The sequence below is a fragment of the Pleuronectes platessa genome, chromosome 12 (assembly GCF_947347685.1).
Source record: "Pleuronectes platessa chromosome 12, fPlePla1.1, whole genome shotgun sequence".
NCBI classification, from domain to species: domain Eukaryota; kingdom Metazoa; phylum Chordata; class Actinopteri; order Pleuronectiformes; family Pleuronectidae; genus Pleuronectes; species Pleuronectes platessa.
The window spans coordinates 14,452,262-14,476,774 of NC_070637.1; the positions used below are offsets into that span (position 1 = coordinate 14,452,262).

A 24,513-nucleotide genomic window follows, 5' to 3' on the forward strand; every position below is an offset into this window, starting at 1 on the left:
CTGCTGCTGCCGGTTCCGTGTGTTGTCGCCTTGAGGAGAATCTGTGAAACCGCCGAGGCTCATCTGACGTCGTGGAGCTGCGGGGAAACTTCAGACATTTGACGCACGGACCTGACTCACCGTCACTGAAGTGCCACACATGCCTCTTTCATCTCCACCGCGCGCCAATCAGTCTGTGGATGTTTCCAAGCGACTGGAGCGGAACAGGCTGTGATTGGTCAGGCTGGTCGTGACAGAGCAGTGCGGTTCCTGACAGATGAAAACCTTCGATCACAGGCTGAGCTCGGGATTCCCAAGGTGAGCAAATGAGTTTAATATGTGCAAACACATTTAATTAACATCTATATTGTTGTGTTGAATTATAAGCAAATTGCCTGAAACTATTGGTATATTGTTTAAAATGTATCATATTCATCATAACATTCCCATATTACCATTTGGTTACATTTCACACACACACACACACACACACACACACACACACACACACACACACACACACACACACACACACACACACACACACACACTCAAAAACACACACACACGTTTGTACTTCTATCTTAGTGAGGACAGTCATTATACATTCCCTAGCCTCTTACCCTAACCTTAACCAATTCTGACTCTTACCCTTAAACCTCAAAGCGAGGACCATTAAAAAGGAACACACACACACACAGATTTTTTAACGAATGGAAGTTTACTTCTGGGCTAATGTGGACCATATGTCACCATAATCTTCTTGTTAGTTAAATTTGAGTAAGTTTAAAGCTGCACTGATTAGTTGCAAAACGAGAGCCAAACATGACTAATGTTTTTTATTGTTTATTGTTAATGCTCATCCCCTCACAAGGTAGAAGCTGAAATATTCTTTTGAAGACAAAGACTTTTTTATGTTGTCTCCTTCACACTGTTCAGTTCCACGGTTTGGTTGAGGTCTGTGGACAGAAGTTCACGACCATCTATCTTACTAAGTTTAAAGCGGCACGGATTACATTATTTTATATGAATTATTCTGATATATTTTGTTTGTGATTCACTCTCATCATCCTTGGATCAATGGAAAGCTGCTCTACAGCTTTAAAAAGGGTTAGATAGTCCTCCAACATATCATATTACCTATAAGGTGATAATACTTTATTTCAATATTGTGTTTATGCATAGTTCTGCTACACTCCAAGACACCAAACAATTTGATTCCAGCAGGTTCAACAAAGGGAGTCCAATACAAAAGTGTACTTGTGTAATTTCCTTTCATTATGTTGTAAAAATGACAGTGGTGTTTCTTGTTCCTAGAAATATGTCCACAGTCGTTTATCACTGTGTTTCATTAGAGTAGGAAAAGAATCCTGGCTTCCACTGCTTTTTATTCTCTTAAGAGTTATTATCGCAGTAAATTTCTCTATCATGTGGCCTGTAATCGAATTATCCATGGCAGTGTATTGGCCACATTTCAGCCTATTGTGTCCATTGTGTGCAATCCCCTTGAGAGACAGTAAAACCCCAAGTAATGTCGCAGAAGCCCTTTGAAGGGGCCCGTCGAAATTGGTCTTGTTTTGCAGCTCTTCACATATTGCCTTTCATTGACAATGATGTGACTTGATGTGAAGAGTTTTTCTCTCTTATCAGAAAACTAATGCAGGACTCGTCTGTCTGTCCTTCTGTCTGTGGGACAATTGGTTAAATGGAGTTAACCGTTTCTCTCCCCGAGGTACATTTCTGCTTTGATCCCGCTGTGCCTGGCGCCTGTCTGCTCTGCTCTCCCCTCCCTCGGCTCTGTGTGACAGTGATAGATTGCTGGGTAACTATACAAGCTTTCAATGACTGTAATTTAGTGCCCAACAACATTACATTCTCCTCTACTTACTCTCTATTACCACTCTCACTCTCCTCCTGTTTGGAAAGGGATGTAGGGCTGTCTGTAATGTTTTTGTTGCTCCTCTGCTCCTCCATTGTTTTATAATGAATGAGTAAATCATATTTCCTGCGTCTGGAGTAACACAGAGGCCAGACAAAGCAACAACGACTACCGTATTTTTGTTTTAGAAATGAAAAAAATCGACTTAAAGAGTGCAGTGTTGCACTTTAGTTTTATCATTTATACAAATTACGTTTGCCATTTCCTTTACTTTTCCATACATTCTGATAAACAGACACATATTAATTATCTGTATCAAATACTCAACAAGAAGTTCCACTAAAACCCAAAATGTCAACTTGCTGATGGGTCTATAGAGGAAAAGTCAATTTGTCATATGAAGATAAAATACAAATCAATCCTTTATTTAATTTTCCGAAAACGATATGTTGTTGACTTGTGAACTAACATTATCCAAAATGTTTCCAACAATGTTCAAACTTTGAGAAATCCACAATTCATTTTGGTCACCTTTTAAATGCCTCATATCCACTTTACCTGTGGCTTCGTCCGTCTCTTCTAACTCTTCAGGGCCAAAAAAAATACGACGAAGGAAAAACCCACAATAGCCCGTTAGCCCGTTAGCCCGTTAGCCCGTTAGCCCGTTAGCCCGTTACCCAGTAAACTGTTTTTCCACTGATTGTGGAAGTAATGGATCACAATTATTCATTGTTATTTAATGTGTAAAGTGAATTAAACTTGATATATTATCTCATCCGTGAACATGATTTACACCTGAGTGCTATTCAGTAGATTTCTATCCACAATGGGGGTGAAGACAACAAATTAGGTCTATTGTTATTGTTTTGATTTAAAGACCCCTACTGGCCAATATTACATTTTTAGCATCCATCCATCCACCGACACACCGACACACACACACACTGACACACACACACACACACACACACACACACACACACACACACACACACACACACACACACACACACACACACACACAAACACACACACACACACTGTGATAATAATAATAATAATATAATAATATTTGATTTGTATAGCGCTCCTCAAGAAGCTTAAAGACAATGACATAGAATTTAAAATGAGATACTAAAGATAAAAACATAATGATCAATTCATGACTTATCTCAAACTTAACCTAACCACAATTCACATCTGAACCCTAACCTTAACCGGACCTCAGAAACCATGTTTAAGGTCTACTGGTCCTCACAAGTCAGTGTTCTGTACTAGAAAAGTTCCTAAAGAGGTAACAAAAATGAGTATATACCCACACACACCCACCCAAACACACACACACACACACACACACACACACACACACACACACACACACACACACACACACACGCACACACACACACACGCACACACACACAGGACTGTTTAAGGAGGTAATTGTGGTTTCCAGAGGAGTTTTCCCTTCCAACAAACATGTTGAAACAAGCTTTATATATTTCATTTTTTAAATCATTCTCTTTCATGAGAGTTGGCAGGGCTTCTAGCTCTCCTAAGAAAACTTTGTGGAAGGAGCTGGAGTCCTGTGGGATAAACATTTATGAAGCACACAGCGGGGAACTTTGCGGTGGAAGTATATCGTCTTTAAAAGAGATGAGAGGCCTGCCTGGTGAAGCATAACAGAGCATTATCCTGTGTCTGAGCGGACCTGCCAACATCTGTATGTCAAAGTATAGATGGATGTGAGATCACAAGCTTCTCTTTCCATGCTGACATTTACACTATTTGACACTCCATATACATTATCTTCATCTTTACAGACAGAATGAAGTGTTGACTGACCTGCACACTAGTCTCACATTTAACCTGTGGTCCATTTCATGCGGCCAGCAGTCGGTAATACTAGTGTCTAAATGTAAATATCATAAGTGTCCAGTCACAACTCAAATTTCCATCGTGGATATTCCAGAGTTTGTTAGGAATGTCTTAAATGTCTCAAATAAAACATACCGGATCATTTTAATGGAATTTTCTGGTGGGGCTGTATGTGAGCTCTAGAACTTTCCCTGCCAGCCACCTAGTAAATGTCTACGTTTGCCCCGTAAGCATAAAGCAGCAAAATGTCCAGAAAATTGAATACACAAAACTGAAAAAACAAAAACATTACCAATATTTCAGGGTTAAAAAAAAGGTGCCATAGAGTACACCAACAAAAATGTCAACTTGGAAAGGGCCATTACCAGTGTGGATGTGCCATGAACAAAAACATGTGCTCTCAGGAATTCATACGTTGTGTCCTGCCTCTTGCATGCTCTGTCCAGGCCCAGGACATTTTTCTGTTGAATGCATCTGACTCAGAAAATCTCCTGCTGTGTTGTTCATAAGTGAAAGAAAAACACTTCGTGTAAATGGCTCAACTGCAACCTGAGTTCACCTGATAGTAACTTGACTTTCAAGTAACTATCTTTCTCAATGAATTCACCTCAAATGACACAGTGACACGTTGTCATTAGTCACATGGCAGATTTAAGGGGACGCAGCTAAAGTTAATTATACCAAAACATCCCATAAACCCTGGATCAGAGATTTTCTGGAATATGTCTTTCAACAGTTTCAGCACCCACACTGTAAATTGGATTGACACATGCATTTCATTAATTGCTGAAATAATAGAGTCGATTGCTCACTCGGCTCCATAGCTCAGTTTCACTCAGGCCCGGTCATGCCAGTCATGCCAAAGAGGATGTGAGGCCCGAGGTCTTTCCCAGTAATGTTTTCCCCCTTATCTGATGGGAGCTGGGAGGGAACTGCAGTAACACGTTAGTCTTAATTAGTTCTTTCATCTTTACACCGTCAGCACAGTGTGTCATGAGCCGCTGTCAGGTCTAACCCGTTTACCTAAACTGTGAAAAGGTGGTTACTGATATGAAGTGAGGACTGCTGGAATATATACTAAACTAAATCGGTCTCAGATATCCCAATGTCACAGAGTAATACAGTAAAGTTTCACAAACATTGAGCACATAAAATGATATTATAGCTCAAACTTATTAAATCGAAACCATTAACATGGAAGAAAGTAGTCTTTAGCTCTCACAATAAGCTCTTGGTTTTACAATGACAACTTCCTGCAGTGTGGTAAATCAAATGTCCATTTTCAGCATTTGCTGTTGTGATAGCCTCGTGGTAACTTCCTTCTTGAGGACGATACACTGTGGACTATCAGATGATGCTTGAAACCTTTGTAATCACCTGATGGGTTGTTGATCGGTTAAGTGCTTTTCATTCATCCTTTATGTGTTAGCATGACTCGGCTGCCACAAGTGTTGACAGGCAAGCAGCGAGAGGGTTATTATGCCTCCGTGTGTTTTGTGTGTTGGGATATTGGGTTTGGTGACAGGAAGGCGCGTTCCACATGGCGTCTGACAGAGACCAGCAGAGTGTTCGGCTGCCGGGGCCTCGGCGGCGAGGCTTACCCGCAGAGCCAGGTGCTAACAGGTGAACACAGAGATATCGTAGCTCTATTGTTTCGGCCTGGGAGGGACAGGGGGGGGGGTTGGATGAAGGGAACCGGACACCCTCTCTGGACCCGGAGCGAGCCAGGGGTTAGGGTGAGCTCAGTGACTGTGGTGACAGCAGAGGAGGGGGGGGGGGGGATATAGCCTGCACTCAGTGATGATAATGACGTTGATGACGCTGGAGAATGACCCACTAACGGAGACGAGGGATTTCAAATTATCACAGGCTCTTTATTGTCTTGCCATGATAGCAGATGTAGGTGTAGCTAGTATGAGGGTGATGACAAGAAGAGCATGGGACTGAGAGAAACCTGACACACACACACACACACACACACACACACACACACACACACACACACACACACCTGCACACACACACACACACTAACACACACTAACACACACACACATGCACACAAAAGAGACTAACAATTGTTAATGAATGATGCATTAATGTATAAACAATATTTTATATTGCAGCTGATTGGGTACTGGGTAAAGTACCAATCACAGATGTTCCTTTCTCTCATTCAGTTTTTTATGTTCTGTTCTTCTTTCTCCAGAAGTCTATAGATTCACAGTAAATTAAATATCACTAAGAATGTGACCACAGTTTAGTGTAGAAGCTGAAAATTACACTCTGATATGCTTCTTTGGAAAAGACGACAATATTATAATCGAAAAAAAGTGGTTTCTTCTGGTTTATGACTGTTGGAACTGTGATGTTATTCCTCCCTAAATTCAAAACGAGACTAATAATTATAAGTGTAACAATATATCCTGGCACAAAATTGTGAAACATTAAACTGTGATACTATGTGTCTTGGAGCTGAAAATAGTTTATGTAGGAACTCTAATAGACCGAGCAGTGAGGCAATGAGGAAACAGGAGTCGTTAACGAAAAACCATGGATGCAGCCAGTAACTTTAACTTCTATTAGTTATTTGATGCTTTAAAAACAGGGTGAAGCTTCATCATTGACAGCTACATCTGACACGTGAGTGTTGCAGCTCGTGTGGATCAGCATGACCTCACTACCGATCACTACTGTGCAGACTCTGGCTGCAAGTGAGCAAGAGGGCAGCGTTTATCTCCAGGATGTTTTGGCTTTGTTTCTAGCTCGTGGGAGGAAGTGGAGTTGTGTTTTCCATCTTATGAGCTAGAATAACTGTTTCCTTTTTTCCGTTTGTACATTATTGTAACTTGAACAAAAATGCACATATCGAGTATACACACTTCTACAGTAATGCAGATATTTCCATAGGGTTCATTTTCCTACTGTAGTTTTAATTTGACATTTAACAGAGATTCTTGTATTTTACATTTATTTATAGATATTTATTTCCTTTTGTTTGTGACAGAAAGATGTTCTAGGTGAGTTAATAATAAATTACGGTGTCATAATCTACTTGAGGCTCAGTTAATGTTGTCCAGAGAGGAGTGGAAACTGGAACAAATTGGGGTTACGTGCTGTGCTCGGGGGCATTTTGGCTCCAGCTCTGGATGGTGGGAATAGTCCTTTCCATTCACTTCTTTTCATGCACATTTTTCAGACCTTCAGAAGATTCAAGGCAGTATAATGTTCCGGTCACACGCCTATCCCTCCAACTTTAAGCTAATGCTACTTCATTCGAATTCTGCATTAAAGAAAAAAGCATTTTAGATTAAAACACATTCAGAGCACCAACCTGTGTTTGTGTGAGAATGTGTGCGAGTGTGCGCCTGTGATCTCAGCGCAGTGACAACCTGAACAAATATGCTGGGTTGATTCCTCTGAGATTACAATAGATTCCACGTCGTCTCATGAAGCTGTGAAAGAGATGGGAGGGCACCGTGGAGGCCCCTGAATAAACAACCATTAAATTCTCCCTAGTCTGCATGAGGGGACCCTTCAGACTCGCAGCCGCGCTTTAAACAAACCAAAACACAAAAATAAGACAGGAAGAGAATTTAGTGTAGGGGAGGGGGAAAAGCTAGAATAAGGAAGCTTACTTTATCCAGTGTACTTCATCTTTTCAGACTAGAGTCTTAATAGGGGCAGATTAGTGGACGGCGGGATAAAGCGAGGAGAAGATGGGTGGATAGAGAGAAGAGGGGGATGAGGTGGACGAATGAAGGAGAAGATGAAAGCTTTGTTGTGCCGATGCTTAATGAGCTGGAAAACACAATTGAACTTCTCTGACTGTGGAAATCGCTGTGAGGGCATCGTAAATTAGCGCCTGTGTGGGAGCTAGCCTGCTGACAGAAAAGGGGCTTTGTGTGGCGATGGCGTCTTCACAGGCCCGCAGCCACTGAGATCCTCTATCGCAGCCCGATCTGTCACATGACGAGGAGTGGCGTGTTTACCCTTAAACATGAGCATGGGAATTTTTGACTCCAGCGTGATTCTTGCTGATACGATGTGTCATCAAATAACCTTATTTTGCCTCGATCCTCTTGACCTCAGGCTCTTTATATTTTCTGTGCCCGTGTCCTGCTTCCTTTTGATTTTTACTCCATAATCGTCAAGGCCAAACAATGATATGACGGAGCGAAGAGAAGATGGGTCTAACTCCTCTCGGATATTAAGTGAACTCCAAAGGGTGACTCTTCATTCTGGCTTTGCAGGCTTGGCACATGCCTTCTGTTACTAAGTGGCTTCATATTGAAAGGCTCTGCGGACACTATTCTCTCTCCCACTGGGTGCCAGCCTCTCTGCCCTGGCAGCTGCTGGGCTTCAGAATAGGCCCATAGTTTCCCCTCTGCAGGTGAGCTGCACAGCCAAAAACAGGGCCCCTCAAAGGCCCTTTCAGAGTCTCAATAGGAAACTGACTTGGGTAGAGAGGAACGGGCACACAATGGCCGCCTTCTCTGGACACAGAGAAGATGGAGATGAGCTGTTGGGGTGCTGCTTTAGTGTCGCTTATAGCCATGTCGAGGAGAGGTGATGGGAGAAGGGTGGAGGATTTCCCCCCGTTAAGTTTGAGAAGGCGTGGTTCTTTCCCCTAGGCGCTCTTTTTTTTTTTTAAATCTCTGCCGCTGCCATGCAGGGACGTCCTGTCATCCCGTGTCTCTGATGTAATTGCTGTCCCTTTGAAACCTGACGAAACAAAATGTCCATCCACGTCCCCGGGGCGACGGGGGTGACACTCTGCTCCCGTCCGCACCTCCCCTCCCTCCACCCCCCAGCCTTCCACTGGAGCTCCCTCTTCTGCCGCAGCAGAACTCTTCCCATGTAGCAAGGGAAGAATGCACCTCCTCCACTCCCTCTCACCTCCTTTTCATAGTTTGCTTTCTAACTTTTATTAGCAACAGCTTTCACTGACACAAGAAGAGTTGGCAACAGACAAATCGGGTTAGGGCGGGGATGAGTGATGGAGATAAAGTTTAAAAGTGTGAGGTTAGACAAGAGTGATGAAAGAAAGGAGAAGAGGGTTATCCCGTTCCTTTGTTGGTAATTGCAGCTTGTCCACGTCCTGTCAAACCAGGACAAAAAAGTGAATTACAACCATAGAACCTGTATCTCTGAATCTCTGACTTTAATTATGACAGGGTCATTATTGACTATTATGTTTTATTGTTTCCAATCATATTCCATTGGTATATTATGGTTTCTTATGGTTGTTTATTCATTTTGAGACCGACAGTCCACATATTGCTCTACAATCAGAATTAGACAAATAATGTGTTTGTTCGAATTTCTTCAAAATTTCTTCTCTTAAATGACACCCATGTCTCAACTTGGAATCTTAATAGTTAAATATATGCATTTATTTTGAAACGTGTAAAACGTAAAAGTGTAGGGTTAAATCATTATCATGTTGTCTTTTATATTTTCCCCATATTACCCACCACTGCTCTACAATGCAGAAATATTTCCATAATATGCTCTTTTGTTCTTGTTTACATTTCACATGAGATCTGAAACACACAGTCATCTTGTGTATTACAGAGCCTTTGGCTGTCTAATGTAATTAAGTTGGTAAGAAGATGCTATCAGTCCCTGTCTCACTTTTCCTCTCTTTTCTTTCTCTCTCCTTCCTCTCCTCGTCTAATCAGTTCCACTCTGTTATTGCTGGCCCCAGGCTGTGTACCTCTTTGCTAAACTGCTTTCACAAGCATCAGACCAAAGCCTGCTCAAATGTCTATTAGGCTCCTTAAATACCCGTTGAAACCCACAGTCACTGTGGGGCTGACCTTACGGCGGTTGTTGCCATCATTACAGAATCAGGACTCACTGATCTGGCGTTCCTCACACCTTCTTAAGCCAGGAATCGCTTTTCCCTCTGAAGTGAGTGGACCACTTTTGAAAGGTTAAGTGGTGAATAGGAGCTCTCATTGCAGAGCGGAGGGCTGAACGGGCCGACGGAGACAGACTGTGACCGCAGCCCCGGAGGACTTTAACCGTTGAGAAATCCAGGACAGACAGTGAAACATAAATCCTGACGACAGACATGCTCCTGAATGCACCATGGTTCATGTACTATTTACTCTGAGGTTTCGAGACTAAAGAAGCATTTCCTGCAGTCGGGCCAGCTGGGAGTTATTTAGCGACATTAGTACAATCCCATTCTGGCAAGCGTCTTTCCACAAGGATAAGTTCATAGGGCTATGTAAACCAATAATGTAACAGTACCCCTCTCTGGTGAGATTCATCTTGTGGTGGCTTATTTGGAAGACAGGCTGGGCATCATTATTGTGTTAGTTTAATTTGCAAGAGCGCTGTGACTTTTGACTTCTCCTGGTACTGACCTCTCATTATTTACATGTGTGAAATAGAGTACATACAGTACATGCTTACATTCTGCAGCTCGGAGCCTTTCACAGCCGAGCTTCAACATTCAATAAGCTGCTTAACTGAGCAGACTTTATATTCCGCTATTTATTATTTACACAACATGTTGTACCAGTATCAGTTTGAGCACCTGACTTTTTCATCATCACATTTGTTTACTCATAAAGTTCCCAAAGACATTAAATATTACTAGATTTTAGGTTGAGGCCCATTCAACTTTGAATCCAAGCACAACAGACAAACAGACTCTCCCTTAACAAACCTGCTGTTTACTATAATCTGGCATTCTGGTACATTATTTACTTTTTCCTGCTGTGCATTGTTGTCTCGTCGCCCTAAACAAGAGCTTGTACTACACCATGTAAACGATGAGCGGCATTTACAGACATATGTCAACATACGTGTGACTTTCACTCACCAGTGCTTTAATAACAAGAGGAACTAGAAAAAGAAATATCTTTATTATGAAAACATACTTAGAACCCACAAACGTTTGTTGCCCTTCCACAATCTTCTTCTCATATTTTGAAATATCTGTTTCAAAGATCAGTATAAACATCAGTGCAGTATATCTCCATAAATGGCTCCTGTTTGTCCCGCTTCCCCTTCTTCTTCATGTCGGAACTGTTTGAATGGACACTATCTGTAGTTGTTTTTATCCACTTTATGTAAACGTCCAGCCGCAGTAATCTTATCACGAGATATGCTGCATGTAACATCGTGACACTGCTGCTTATTCTATATGTTAAGCTGGTGGGATTCAGGGGAGCTGAGGAAAATAAAATGTTTCTAGTTTACTTTGGCAAAGCAGGGAGCAGTGACTTTTAAAAAGCAGATTTACAGTGCCTCCCTTCCATGTAAATTAGATACAGCAGTATGTACACGGCAGCACCTTATCGTGTATCACTGATGGTGACCTCTCTCTCTCTTTCATGCTGTGTCTCTCTTTACTCTGCCGCTGTCTGTGTTCTGCAGGTATGTAATTATGGTTTGAAAAGGTTGGAGCCAGACGTTCCACGGCGCCCAGCGTGGGAACAAAGCAGGGTCTGGGAGGCGAGGTCACGGAGCACCGCGGCTGCACGGTGGTTACAGAGCACAGAGATAGACATCTCAGGGACAGTCATCGTCCTCGAATGAAAGTCTAGTACTGGAGAGGATTCGGGGGTCTGACTCACATCCTCTGACTGTGCTGAGGATAGTTTATGTGGCATTGAATGATGTGGAATGAGCAGCTCTGCAATCTGGCATGAATGGAGGTTCTTTTAGTTGCTGCGACTGAAGAACGATGCATTACATGTAATGGCATTCCTCAGATCTGTTTACAATTTGTCATTGTGACCCAATGCAGTTAATGAAGATAATAAAACAAAAAGAAGGGGCATCTGAATTACACACGGAGGTGTATGCACACTGCTTGATAAAAGGATTCATTGCATTAGAATAAGCAATAATGACCTGTTAGTCCTTTTAAGTTTTTGGATTAAAATAGGAGAGTAAGAAAGAAAATAAATGATACAAGAAAAAATAAATCGACACGTTAGAGCAGAACATTTAGAACATTTAGAGTAAAATCTACACAGCTCAGATTTTTTATCATGGTTTGCTCAAAATGACATGGTTTTCTCACATCACTAGAATATTTGTTTGAGTAATAGTTGTATTATTGGATTCTACTCCAAACTTTCAACTCTAGCGTTCTGGAAAATTCACGTTATATATCTTAATTTTGTGGGGAAATTATGGTGACAAGATTTTTGGTCCCTCTATGCTGTGATAGCAGAGCTGCACATTCGAGAAGTTATGCGCCAATTAGCTGTGGCTAAAAGATGATCACCAAAGATTAAGTAATTATCTTAAATGAATCAGATTGGTTTGACATTCTTTGTCACCAGGGAGCCTATAATGATACTTTCAGTGTGTAAAAAAGAAACCACTGGTATTTGAAGAATGAGGCATAAATCACATACAAATTTGAGATACAAATAATGGTCTTTACTCTTATAGGCCGGGCTTTTTATTTCTTATGATAAATGCGTGTAAGGACTTCAAAAGATGAGAGTTTTGTTTAGCGATTATGTCTGTGTAATATCCTTATCTGTACTGAGAAACTAAATAAATAAAAGGAGAGCGCATAAAAAGTTTCATCTGCCGACATAACTGTGCAGAGCGGGCACATGTTTCTTTAATAAGGATGAAAGAGCGGCACTCTTGTAACTGGATCTCTCTGTAGCAGAAAGCTTTCCATCAAAAAACAGCAGGATCCTCTCTTTAACCCACAAGCATCAGGACAGATGGGAGCGTGACACGCAAACTCAAACACACACACAACACAAACACACAAGTTCAGAGCGTGACACGAACCAAAAATGCCTTTTTTATTTAATTAAAAAGAAAATCTTGTCAATGCGATTGTGCTGTGAGTATCAAGGGAGGGGGCGGCGGGTGAAGGCAGTGTAAAGAACATCTTTAACACCTGCCCTCACCGTTAACACCTGTATGCTCCATCCTCTCTGTTGTCCCGATAGTGTCCCACAGGATGTGCTTCCCGCTGAGCGCACAGTCGATGGCTCCATGATGAATTCTCTGGTGCTGGGGGTCATGGGTCAGAGGTTAGGGCTACTCCAGCTGGCAGCCAGAGCAGCGGCGGACTCCAGCGAGGAGGCATTCAGTGGCTGCAGAAGGAGGGGGGGCAAGCTTGTTTCTCTCTGTGTCTTGTTTGAAGTAGTCCACCCTCAAGGCCTTTCTCTTCTCTGGCATCAATCATCACGACTCTCAGATGTTTTTAAAATAGCTGAAAAGGCAGATCTCTTTATATAACATTGAACAGGCCTGTATGTCTTTGTATATTAACAATTGGTCACATGACTACATGTATGTGAAAGTGATCCGTCGTAGTGATAAGTTCTGCAGCGTTGCAGTGACTTCGTGCTCTGAGATTTTAGGTGTTTGGTCCTCACAACTAACTGATCTCTGTTAAAAGCAAAAAAAACTTTATGTTGTATATTTTATTGGGTTATTGACTTACCCAAAACATTGACAAGAAGAAAATATGAAACACATAGTAAAATCTGAGCCCTCAAAAATAATTAAAAAAGAGTATCCGTGACCACCATTAAAATAAATCAAACCTTGATTTATCAAATGTATAGAGAAGATCCTAACACCTGTGGGATGATAAGCAGCAGCTACTATCAGCAGCTTCGACCCACTAGATACATGTAGGTACATATTTACAGTAAAAAAATATATCTGCTTTACTGCCATTTATTAAAAACCAGCTGGGCGGCCAGTAAAGGGATAAGTTCTATTCTGGAATCTGGTTGTTCTTGTCTTTACACTTTAAGTATCTTATGACAAGGCAGAAAATGAACAGAAAAAGTCTGTTAGATCTACTCACAAGATGATCATTATGTTTTTTTAAACATATATTTACTGTGAATCCAGTCAAGTTTCTGCAGTTACCTGACTTGTCCTCTAGAGGGCGGATTGTCTAATTAACAAGCCACATGTGCATAGTGGTGGCGTGATGTGTGTTTCATTTAACAGACTTTTCCAAAACATTATTTCTCCCTGAGAGGAAAATGTGTTTAATGAGAAGCATATAAAACACAGTAAATAGTCATTAAGCTCACTTTAACAGCTCCCACGTGTTTAATGAGGTTATGAGGGGTGTGTGTGTGTGAGTGTGTGTGTGAAAGAAAGAAAGAGAGAGAGAGAGAGAGAGAGAGAGAGAGAGAGAGAGAGAGAGAGAGAGAGAGAGAGAGAGAGAGAGAGAGAGAGAGAGAGAAAGGGAGAAAGAACGATAGAGACCACCTGAGCTCTCTGTGTCTGTAACATATTTCCATATAGTTAATACACCAGTCACTGATGTCCAACTTTCACCCAAGAGCCTCAGATCAGCCCCCCTGCTGACAAAGTGCTTCCCAGACGTCTATCATCAGTTACATGACACACAAGGGGAAACTTGCACTCTCTGTCTCCTGTTCCATCTCCCATCATCTGCTTCAGCTGTCATCAACACCATTATGCCTGGAGATCTGCCTCAGATATTACCTGCGGAGCCAGATAGTCAGGTGGCTCCGGGCCCCAGACTGACTGGCTCCTCCCTCCCCTCATTTTAAAAATCCCACCTGTTGCGGGTGGAGGCATTTTATTAGCATTATACCGTGTTAAGGGCAGGGTCAAAGGCTGAGGTGCCTGCGTTTTAGTGCTGAGCAGATGGCTTGGCTAATTCTTCCTGCGGACGCCTCATAAGTCTGACAGCTCCCCACCGTTCACCAGACCGTCGTCACAACATTTCATGTTCGCCTCCACTCTTCCATGGAGGTCCTTCCCTCAGCCCTGTAATTTGTGCGGTTAAACTGCACCAGGAGATGTCTAATGTGTGTGTAATGGGTGTCGGTGAAGCACCAATTAAGTTAATTGTAGATCATTGCGTTAATTTTAGTTATTTAGAAAAACCCCAGCTTTTCCTTAACGTGGTGAGCGCGGTGGGGATGTGACGGAGACAGAGGGGTGGTTAGCCTCAAATACAGGCCTCACGCTCCAGGACGACCTTTATGGGATTTACTGGAAATAATGACGGTGATGATGAGGTTTTGGTGCTGATGATTGTTTTAGTGACTCCTCTGTTTTCAGTGCAATTATGTAATATTCATGATCAAATTTCAAACAGTGAAACAATATGTGTTGAGGTTTTACCGCGGAGACTGATGTCTCCGACTGATTGTCGCCTCTTGATAATTCTGTTTTCTACGTGTTTCTTTTACATCAAGAGAAGTTTGGCTGAAGGTGCCGCTTTAGAGTCAGGCAGAAACACGGCAGCTGCATTCCTCACTGATAAGATGTGATTGGTTTGGGGACAGAGCCAGGACATCAGATCCTGCATTTAACTTCAGTGATAGTGACATATTCATCTACTGCATCTGACTACATGTTTTGCACATGTTTAAGTAAGTGACAAGTGTGGACACATGCATTTATCCTTTATGTGTCCCCGTGCAACCACTGTGCAGCAGAAATATTCAGCAAAAGATGCCAAGAATGTAGAGTTTAGTCAAATATTCATTTTAGTGGTTTCCCTCATAAATTGCTGCAAGCTGCAACACTTTTCTAATCCAGATTGATGGTTATAAATCATGGCTTACTGCTGCACTTAAATAATTACAGACAGGCAATTTATTCTTGGCTCCCTCTTCACATTATGTGCAATAACAGTGTGTGTGTGTGCGTGTGTGTGTGTGTGTGTGTGTGTGTGTGTGTGTGTGTGTGTATGTGCGTGTGCGTGTGCATGTGTGTGTTTGTGTGTGTGTGTGTGTGTTTCACAGTTTATTGGGAGCAATCATAACTTGCTGACAACTCCCTTTCGTTCCGGCCTTTATTGCCGTCCTCACATTTTCTAAAGAGCTCAGTGCCTCTCACATGATACATGCACATTCACGCATCTCCACCAGCACATGCACAGCACCCGGAGCGGGATGCGAGCAGAGGTATGCAGTGTGACGGGCCGAGGACAACGTATCTGCACCTCAATCACTTGACAGATCAAATTAATCTTCTGATGACTTCCAGAGGTGTCAGGCCACAATCTGTACACGCCACATGTAACGATTCACTTATCCTCACACCACCTGCAGCCTGTGGGAAGGAGGAGAGGCTGATTGAGAGATATTACCGTCTCTCTAGCTTGTTTTACTTCCGGGCCTGATAATTACTCTACATAAACTTCTTCACCGCCACAGACAAGTAAATACAAACTCATAGTGACAAGTTGCCCATTTATCATCCTCACGAGATTCAGCAACATAAATATTTCTATTGTTTTTTTTAATGTTTTAATATCAGAGCCATAAAAGTGTTTATATTACATTTTTATTAGCCAACTCAAAGGTAGAAAATCAATCTACCCGCTCAATAATTAACATTTTGTATCTGATATGTTTAATGAGCACATTAAGCAGTAACATTTTACAGTTTTACAGGGATTACTTGCATAAGCCAAATACTGCTGGCTATTAAAGTGCTCCAATATTGAAATAAAAGTTGAAAGGTTACACAATTGAAGCTGCTTTCAAACACTGACTATATCTGAAGGGGCTGTGTGGAACGCAAATGTCCGAGTGAGAGGCTCTGGACTTTCAGCAGAGTTTCTCCTGCCAGCCTCCCAGTAAGAAATCTGCAGAATATCTGAATGAGTTAATGTGAGAACACAGCAGGAGATTCTCTGGAGGATTCACCATGAAACAGTGGGTGTGTTGAGGACGATCCAAAACGCGACTGATGCTAAACTGAAAAACATAAAACATATCTCAGGATGAAAAAGCAGAGCCACACACATAAAAGACACCGACAAAGATGTCAAGAGACTTTTTGGTGAAAAGAGCTGATGCCGTTGTTACAGTGGAGTGACTGAGGCACGATTCACTCCGATCGAGAGTGACTCTTTTGCTAAGTCGCAGCTCCTCTGGGCCAACTAGAGGCAGGCCAAACCACAGAGGAGCATGTTTTCCTGTAAGTCTGTTGAAGCATCCTAAGTTCAGGAAGCTGGGAGTCATGTGGTCAAAGTGGTAGCTGCTGGGCCCGTCGGCTTAACATCAAAGCTGTGATGTGTGCAGAACACAGAGGGTGGATGGGTAGAAGCTTCTGCGCACTTGATCCATCAAACCTCACTTTCCAGACTTGGAGCAGTGGGATGTCTTCTCCAGCTACCAGTTTTAACCTGGTAGCTGTTTTTATGTTTGTCTTTTGATAACATAACAAAATGATATCACTCTCACATCTGTACACTAAATGAAGCTATGTCTTCCTGCACCTAACTCCAACATCTGGTAAGCAAAGCACTTGCCTGGATCTGGTACCTAATGTGATTGGTCGAGCACGTGTATTAGCATGACCTCACTACCATGGCTCCTTTCCCCCGATCACTACTGCGCAGACTCTGGCAGCATTCATATCCAGGATATTTTGGCTTCATTTCTGCGTAGTGTGAGGAAGTGGAGGGTCGTCTATCTTTACAAACAGTCTATGGGTGAACCCAGGCTCCGTCCCTCCATCAAGTAGGAACGGGTTCGGTGAAATAACAAAAACTAAACCAAACAGTTCTTTTGTTGTTGTTTTTCTTGTATTTCACAGACTATAAAGATGTCGTGTGAACCACTGTGGGTCGGAGACAGTAGACCACCCAGTGACCTGGGAGAGGGGCTATAGTTGAGGGGCAACATTGGACTTGCACATATGGATTTGATAGAGAAGGCAGATAACAGGCAGACACAGTGGAGCCATCCGTCGCACAGGACAGGAAGTCTGTCTGCGGCTGTTCTGCTGTACAGTGGGTGTATCTGTGCATGCTGACTCCTGTTGTTGACTTTTTTAAACCATGTTAATTCTCCGACTGTCTATGCAAGGTGTCGTGAAGACGTTCTCATCATGTTGCAGTGACAACAGCATCGTGATGGAGACACCAGCAGAGTCTGAGACACTGAGCTGACATGAAGTCATATTCCTCAGGGAATATATGTTATGTTAGATTAGCTGACTCAGGTCATGGCGGTGCTTATCAACTTACACGCGTTTAACGTAGCCTCAGAGTTAAATCGATTTCTGTCTTGGCTGCATATCAGAAAAAAACATTTATAAAGTTGAGTTTCAACTTAAACAACGTATGAATCTGAGACTTTGAGTTTTACAGTGTGATAGGATCTTGGCATGGAACTAGAATTGTGCCTGGCAATAAGATCACATGACCATCTGCCCTCAATCAATCCCCCTAGTGGGTTTGTATATTTATACATATACATATGTACATATGGAGGGTAATTAGTGATTTCAAGTGGTTGAAGCTGTTCACATGCAGGAGAGTCTTTTCTGCATCTGAGAAGATTCCTGTTAAAGCCGAAGTGATGAGCATGTGCAGAATAACAGATATTAGATGTTTGTTGATTATTAAAAAAAAACTGTCCCCAGGAATGAATGAGCGATAAAAGTGTCACCGTTTTCAGAAAGTTGTTAAAGTGGTGTCAGCCGAAAACAAGTTATATTGTTGTTCATGTATGTAACACACAATAATGTACTTTATTTATGCAGCACTGTTTGTCACATTGTCAGTGGGCTCAATGTACAACAGTCTCCCTGTGGGGACATCACTCTTAAGGAGATTAAAGAAACTGTAACTGCATTATAAAGTTTGTTTCAGGATAAAATATCTCAGGCTCAGCTGTAAGGCTGTAGGGCTTTGTAACCTTGTGAGCGCTGACTGCTGATAAGGAACATGAATCAATCAAATAATAATAATAATAATAATAATAATAATAATACTGCATTGTTTTTGTTTTTTATCAGAATATAATTCAGTATTTTGAATCGTCTCTACCGACAGCAATTCAGACACAAGAAATTCCTTTAATCAAATAATAACAAAGGTCAGCTGCAGTACAGTTTTACTGTATACAGTACAGTCACTCTTATTAGACTTGATGACAGATGCATTAATTCAACTATAATCAACCACTGGCACAGAGACACTGTTATGTTGACAGAATGCTACTAAAGGCTGTTTCATATAGGATCCACTTTATTATGTTCAACACAACCGAGATAAAGAAAGATGAATCACAGCTGACGCTCCCTTGTTCAGAGGATACAAAGGTCAGGAAATTCTTAACCGCTTTATAGATGGAACTTTGGTCCTGTGCGTTAGGTGAAGAGAAGTCAGAATTTATTTTTGTCCGGAGCCAAAACATTGAGCTGAAGGCAGAAAGAAAGACACCATGTTCAGGTAGGAAAACAACACAAGGCTTCAAGTGGTTTCTGACTGTCAACGCTGTATAGCCTGGTTTTAAGGGTTTGTTTGTTTGACTAGACAATGATCACCTTTGTTATGTCTTTGTAATGTATTTGAAATCTGGACATTAACCGTGATGCTTTTCACTTGCAGGTTTTCTCTACTAGTCTGTGTCTCCATGATTCTTGGCATCACAGCGAAGCCATATAAACCGGGGGTATGTGTAGATGACTCTTGGCTGTCCTCGGGTATAACAGCATAAACTCCACTGCTTCATATGTCATGATAAATTATTCCTGATGAGTTTGAAATGACCAGCATGTCTGTATGACCGCTAGCTTGTATTCGGACAGCAGTTGCGTAACATTTGTTCTCTTTTCTCAGAATAAACTTACAGATGCAGCATTCCAGGACACAGTTATGTAAGTTTCAATTTCCTTTAACTAACACGCAATTGAATAATCTTCTCTTGGACTGAGGCAGACTTAAGTTACGTGATGTTTATGTCAGGTCCATGGATGACAAAGGAAAGATGCCCTTGGGAGTGGAAGTGGAACCTCCTGAGGACCTGGACCAGACTGACTACAACATCGACCCCAGCATGAAGATTTGGAAGGGCATGGCGGGCAGGGAACGGCCCCTGAAGGCCGAAGAAGACCTGAATGAGCTACATCATCTTTCAATGAGAGATCTCCTCAAAGACCAGATCGCTAACCAGGACGTCCTCCCTGTTGCCGGCATGTTGTACAATGAACCAGAGGAGGATAGAGATGACATCGACCACCCTGTTTTCAGAGAGGCGGCCTCACAGAGAGCTGAGCAGGTCGAGAGCAAAGCTGGTGAATGGACCCGTGTCGCTCTCTCCGAACCAGAGGAGGACAAGGACGACCTGTATCATCATGAAGAACAGCCCTTGCTAGTGCAAACGGAGCCGCTGAGAATTGAGGTCACGGGAGAAAGACAGGTCAGACTTCACCTCCAGCCAGAGGAGGACATGGACGACCTGTATCATGAAGATCACCAGCAGCCGGCTCTTTACCAAGATGCTGCCGAATCTGAGGCCCCTGTTGATTTGCCGTATCAGACGAAGCACAGTGAACCAGAGGAAGATTTGGATGATCTGTACCACATGTGATTGTTCAACAACCACACATTCTGTTGATCCTTATCATGAGATGATCTTAATCACAAGTATTAAAATATCAATGATCATATATTTATGTCATTGTCTATTATTTGTATGTGGGTGATAAATACACTTTAAACATGTACGATTTTCAGTGTTTCGTTTATTGAACAGCGCACACAACATAAAAGATATTAGTTTAAAAATACAAAATCATTTTTGGTAAACTCAGATCATATTGATTGTATTAATGACAAATTAAGAAGAACAAATAGTTTTAAATCCACAGCATCTGGAAATGGAACAAAACTGAAAAATGTGTTTTATGTAAAAATCTCTCTCCTGATTTCCCATTGTTGTGGCTGAACCAGGGGTGGGTTCAGGGGGCACTGGCCCCAGCTGAAAATCTGATTGTAACCTCACTTACTTACAATTATAAGAATTTATACAACAATTTGTTAAGAGTGTCTTTTTTTAAAGCTATTTATTAATTACACAATGTACTTGAACAAGGATCAGGGATGTGTGGCTTAGCTATAGAGCTAATGTGAGTCTTACTGAATCAGTAATGTGCGTGGATGTCGCACCTATATCTGGCCCCTCTGTGTCAATGATTTCCCCCTTACAGCTCCTGATTTAGAACGATCCAACACTGGGCTGAACTCGTCATTAGGTCATTGTGGAGGTGAGGGGGCTGGGAGAGCACCACAGCTAACATCTCTCACCTGTGCCGATTGATCCCCCCATTTAAAAAGGCAGCAACAGGGCTGCCTCGAGAGGACAGTCACCGAGACACACGCGGGAAAAGAGACACAGGAGAGGAAGCTGAAAGGACTGAGCTGCAAAGCTAGACCCTTAAAGTTAGTTTATTTATGTTTGTTCACGTGTATGTGGTGGGAATTAAAATGCTGAAAAGCAACACCCTTGTCTCTGGCTGTGTGTGGGAGAGCACGGTGGCATTCAACTGTGCCACTTAAAAATATGTGCATCACTGCAGCAGCTCAGCAGGAATGATCCCCTTCTTCAGTATCACGTTTCCATAAAGTGCAGTTTCCCTATGTAGACAAAGCAGAGGGAAATATTTTTTATATACCAGCTGGATATTTATACACATTTACAAATATATATCCTGGTTGAATGAGCAGCTAAATTTGAGAATTTCATATATAGTGAATTAAGAGACTCGAAATGTCCCGTGAAGCTTGTTTCCAAAACAAATTAAAAGATGGCAAACTTTCCTCCAGTGGAGAATGTCCCTGAACTTTTACACAGGGACAAATGCCTTCGTATTCTTTTTTTCAAACAATATGAAATAGTCCGCACTAATATTGAAATGAAGGCAGAGAAAATACACACCCTGTCGCCACAACAGCGTAGGCTTTCTTGGCTCGTTCATAGAAAGCAAACCTCTCCACCTTCTCAAGAGAAGTCTGTGTACAAAGAGGAAATCAACAGACGAGTCATCCATCTAACAGACGCAGAGTTTCGTTGAGTTACTCACTGAATCGTTCAATAATTAGGTGGGCTTGCAGTTTCACCTGAGACCCAGCCTCATTCAGGAGCTCTTTGTAGGTGTCCCACACAGGCACAAGTAAACCGTTACGTTTGTCACTGTCCACCAGATCCATGACTGCAGCCTGGGGAAACACATTTACATTTTAGAAGACAGCAACATTATCCAGCAGAAAATATTGTTCAGTTTAAATTTACTAGTGCAGTGCCTGTTCTAAACACGTCTGTTTGGAATGTAAGCTTTGGTAATGTTTGGTTTGCAGCTTTCTTTCTGAAAATGCAGTAATTGAGCCGCAGCGAGTAAAGACTGACTACAGGTGTCAGTCTGCAGAACCCTGAAGCTGCTCCACATCTGTCTATTCAAAGTTCAGTGAAGCTTGATTCAGTATGCAGAGCCACAAACTGAAGAATCAGCTGAGGTGAACGACAACATTACTTAAGTTATAAGTCCCAGACGCTGCTGCAACACAGCACTGGACACCTGTTTCTACAAAAGTTTAACACACTGCACTTCCTTGGGCCAAATTTGAGGACAATGAGGTGCACGGTTCTCGAGATATGCATTCCACATACAGACAGAGATTTATGGAATCTTTAGGTAGACGGGTCCTGTACCGAAGAGGGGACGTAGGTGTCCAGGGGCAACAGCTTCAAAATGGCCTTCAAAAGCTGTGGGATTCCCAAACCTACATGAAGAGCAGACAGTTGGAAAAGCAACTTAAAACAGAAGACTGCAGGGATGAGGTGTTTTGAATAACTCAGTCCAGAAGTTAGCATCCCCCTGGTTCCCTCAACAGAAAACAAACAGGCTTTCTGCATGGATTTGATAATAAGCTCTGTGACAAAACAAAACAAAAATTCTAGCAAAACACTCTGTGGTGAGGATTCCAATGTGTGTATTCTGAAGTTCTGTGGCTGGATGTTAATGAAGGGCTTTTCCCTCAAGAAGTTCCAACTTGACCCCTTCCCTAAAAAGGACATTATTTGACGAGAGGGCAGGTGGGAGGGAGTGGGATGAATGGTTTGCATTTTTTCAAATTGAAGCCTGACATGATGGTGATCCAAATTTCCAGGATTAACAAACCTAGCTCTAATATTTTCACAATAAATTTTGTGTGCAATGGACTTATTTGAAATGATTGAAGAACAAGTTTTCATAAACTGGCCCTAGACCTTCTAATCATAACCTTATAACGAGTTATTTATTGTCTTAATGAATCATTTCTTTCTTCCTTATGCCTGACACCATTTTTGTTCCATGTAGGTCTTGCCTCTTGCTTTTCATGAACCTATAGACCTACACCTGTAAAACAAAAAATGTTTGCACATTTGAAAATGGTTCAATAAAGTTGTTTAAATAAGCACGGAACCGGAAGTGTCAAATGCTTACCTATTTCCTGGTTTGAAGATAAGTTCCACACACTCACACAACACTTGTATTTACAGTCACGTGTGTTTTCATACCGTCAGCTCTTATCTCTTTGGGGCCACAGGCACAGGTGGAGGATGCAGGGAAGTTAGCATCAGCCAGAACTGAAAAAGAAAAGACGTCGAGCCACTGAAATAAGTCTGATCCTGTGTGTTGACCTGAGCTTGGACCAGTCTATACACTGGCGACGACTGAGATAAGATAAGAAAAGATCGTCCATATCAACAACATCATTCAGAGTCATACCCAGTTCGTCCCCGTGGCCCATTAGAGCCAGAGTGTAGAGCAGCTCAGGTGAGAGCACGGAGGGGATTCCTTTCAACACCATGTTGTCAGAGAGGAGAACAGTGCTGAAGAGAAGCGAGAGCAGTCCCTCCACTCTACTTCCTGCTTTGTTTAACTCCACAAACACACGCAAATAATTCAATTGACCTGTAATTCAAATTAAAATAAACCATTCACGGGCTCTGGTCTGCGCATGCATATTTTCGTGATAGTCGTTCTGGTTTTAAAGCTGAATTTGAACCTGTTCCAGTTTTCTGTCGGACGGTGTTTTTTATATAGAAATATATCCTAACTTCGTCTTCTTTGTGAACAAGTCATGTGACAAAGGACCTTAATTTGATTGGTTAGGGCGTTACTACACCGAGTCCATTTCTCAAACTTAATATTGAATTAAATCATCACTTAACACATTAAACTGTCACTCTGTAAGCTTTGTAACATAGTTAAATTGAATTTGATCTAATACATTTTCTTTAGATTATTTTTAAATGAACATAATTTGATCATTATATATAATTAACATAATACATAATTTATATTTGTTCAAATAAGGATCTAATGATGTATATTAATATATAGCCTACTTTTATATATATAAATGTATGTATGAAATACATTTTTTATTTTCAGTATCACTATAGTTTTGTATCATAAAAACGTTAGATTATAAACAAAAAAGTTATATATTCCTAATCACTTTAGCAAATAGGCTCAGTAAAGTAATTTAATGCTATGGTAGCCTGCCTGAATCTTAGAAATAGTGTTGTGTCATTAGTACGACAGGCTGTATAGTCGGTAAATCTGCGCTCTGTGTTGTTTCTGACGCCCTTGGGCGGGCATAATTCAGAGCAGACACTGGTGAACGTTTTGTTTCGATACGGTCCCTGCTGCCAAGAATGTGAGATAATGAAAATATTTGTCTGATGAAAACCACTCAATTGATCCGAGCCAGAGAAACAACTCTTAGCTGAATGGTAGAAAAAATGCTGAGGAATCCTTTTTTTCCATGGCCACAGATCCTGGTTGAAAAAAAGTAAAGAAAAGAAAGAAAAAACAAAAAGCAGGACATCTGCATATAAAAAGGCCCTTAAGAGAAAGTCAAGCCACAGTGTAGCACTGCAGGCATGTGGGGCTATACTGTATTTACAACCTGCATTCAGCTGCTGGTAATAATAAACTACAGAAATATGCTGGTACGTTTATTACAGATTCCAACTATACACGCT

The 24,513-nt window shown here is 41.7% G+C and overlaps 2 protein-coding genes across 2 annotated transcripts; one reads left to right on the top strand and one right to left on the bottom strand.

Moving 5' to 3' along the window:
• The first annotated feature begins 228 nt into the window (after positions 1–228).
• On the top strand, positions 229–20,728 carry si:ch211-217g15.3 (uncharacterized protein LOC368914 homolog). The gene is made up of 4 exons (XM_053435971.1): positions 229–297; positions 19,089–19,152; positions 19,320–19,357; positions 19,446–20,728. The coding sequence occupies exons 1-4, from the start codon at positions 257–259 to the stop codon at positions 20,068–20,070; spliced, it is 768 nt and encodes a 255-aa protein (XP_053291946.1). The 5' UTR covers positions 229–256; the 3' UTR covers positions 20,071–20,728.
• Positions 20,205–23,409, bottom strand: fuom (fucose mutarotase). Its single transcript, XM_053435977.1, has 6 exons — positions 23,249–23,409; positions 23,038–23,106; positions 22,189–22,259; positions 21,600–21,698; positions 21,418–21,491; positions 20,205–21,116 (listed from the first exon to the last, which is right to left on the bottom strand). Exons 1-6 carry the CDS (start codon positions 23,328–23,330, stop codon positions 21,050–21,052), a joined length of 462 nt encoding a protein of 153 aa, XP_053291952.1. The 5' UTR covers positions 23,331–23,409; the 3' UTR covers positions 20,205–21,049.
• Positions 23,410–24,513: the final 1,104 nt, after the last annotated feature.

Excerpts from the sequence above, each read along its gene's own strand:
- si:ch211-217g15.3 (XM_053435971.1), top strand. The coding sequence starts at position 257 with ATGAAAACCTTCGATCACAGGCTGAGCTCGGGATTCCCAAG. Across the intron at positions 298-19,088 it reads CTGAGCTCGGGATTCCCAAG|GTTTTCTCTACTAGTCTGTG; the intron begins GTGAGCAAATGA and ends TTTCACTTGCAG. Across the intron at positions 19,358-19,445 it reads GCATTCCAGGACACAGTTAT|GTCCATGGATGACAAAGGAA; the intron begins GTAAGTTTCAAT and ends TGTTTATGTCAG.
- fuom (XM_053435977.1), bottom strand. The coding sequence starts at position 23,330 with ATGGTGTTGAAAGGAATCCCCTCCGTGCTCTCACCTGAGCTGCTCTAC. Across the intron at positions 22,260-23,037 it reads CAAAGAGATAAGAGCTGACG|GTTTGGGAATCCCACAGCTT; the intron begins GTATGAAAACAC and ends CTCTTCATGTAG. Across the intron at positions 21,117-21,417 it reads TACGCTGTTGTGGCGACAGG|GGAAACTGCACTTTATGGAA; the intron begins GTGTGTATTTTC and ends TTGTCTACATAG.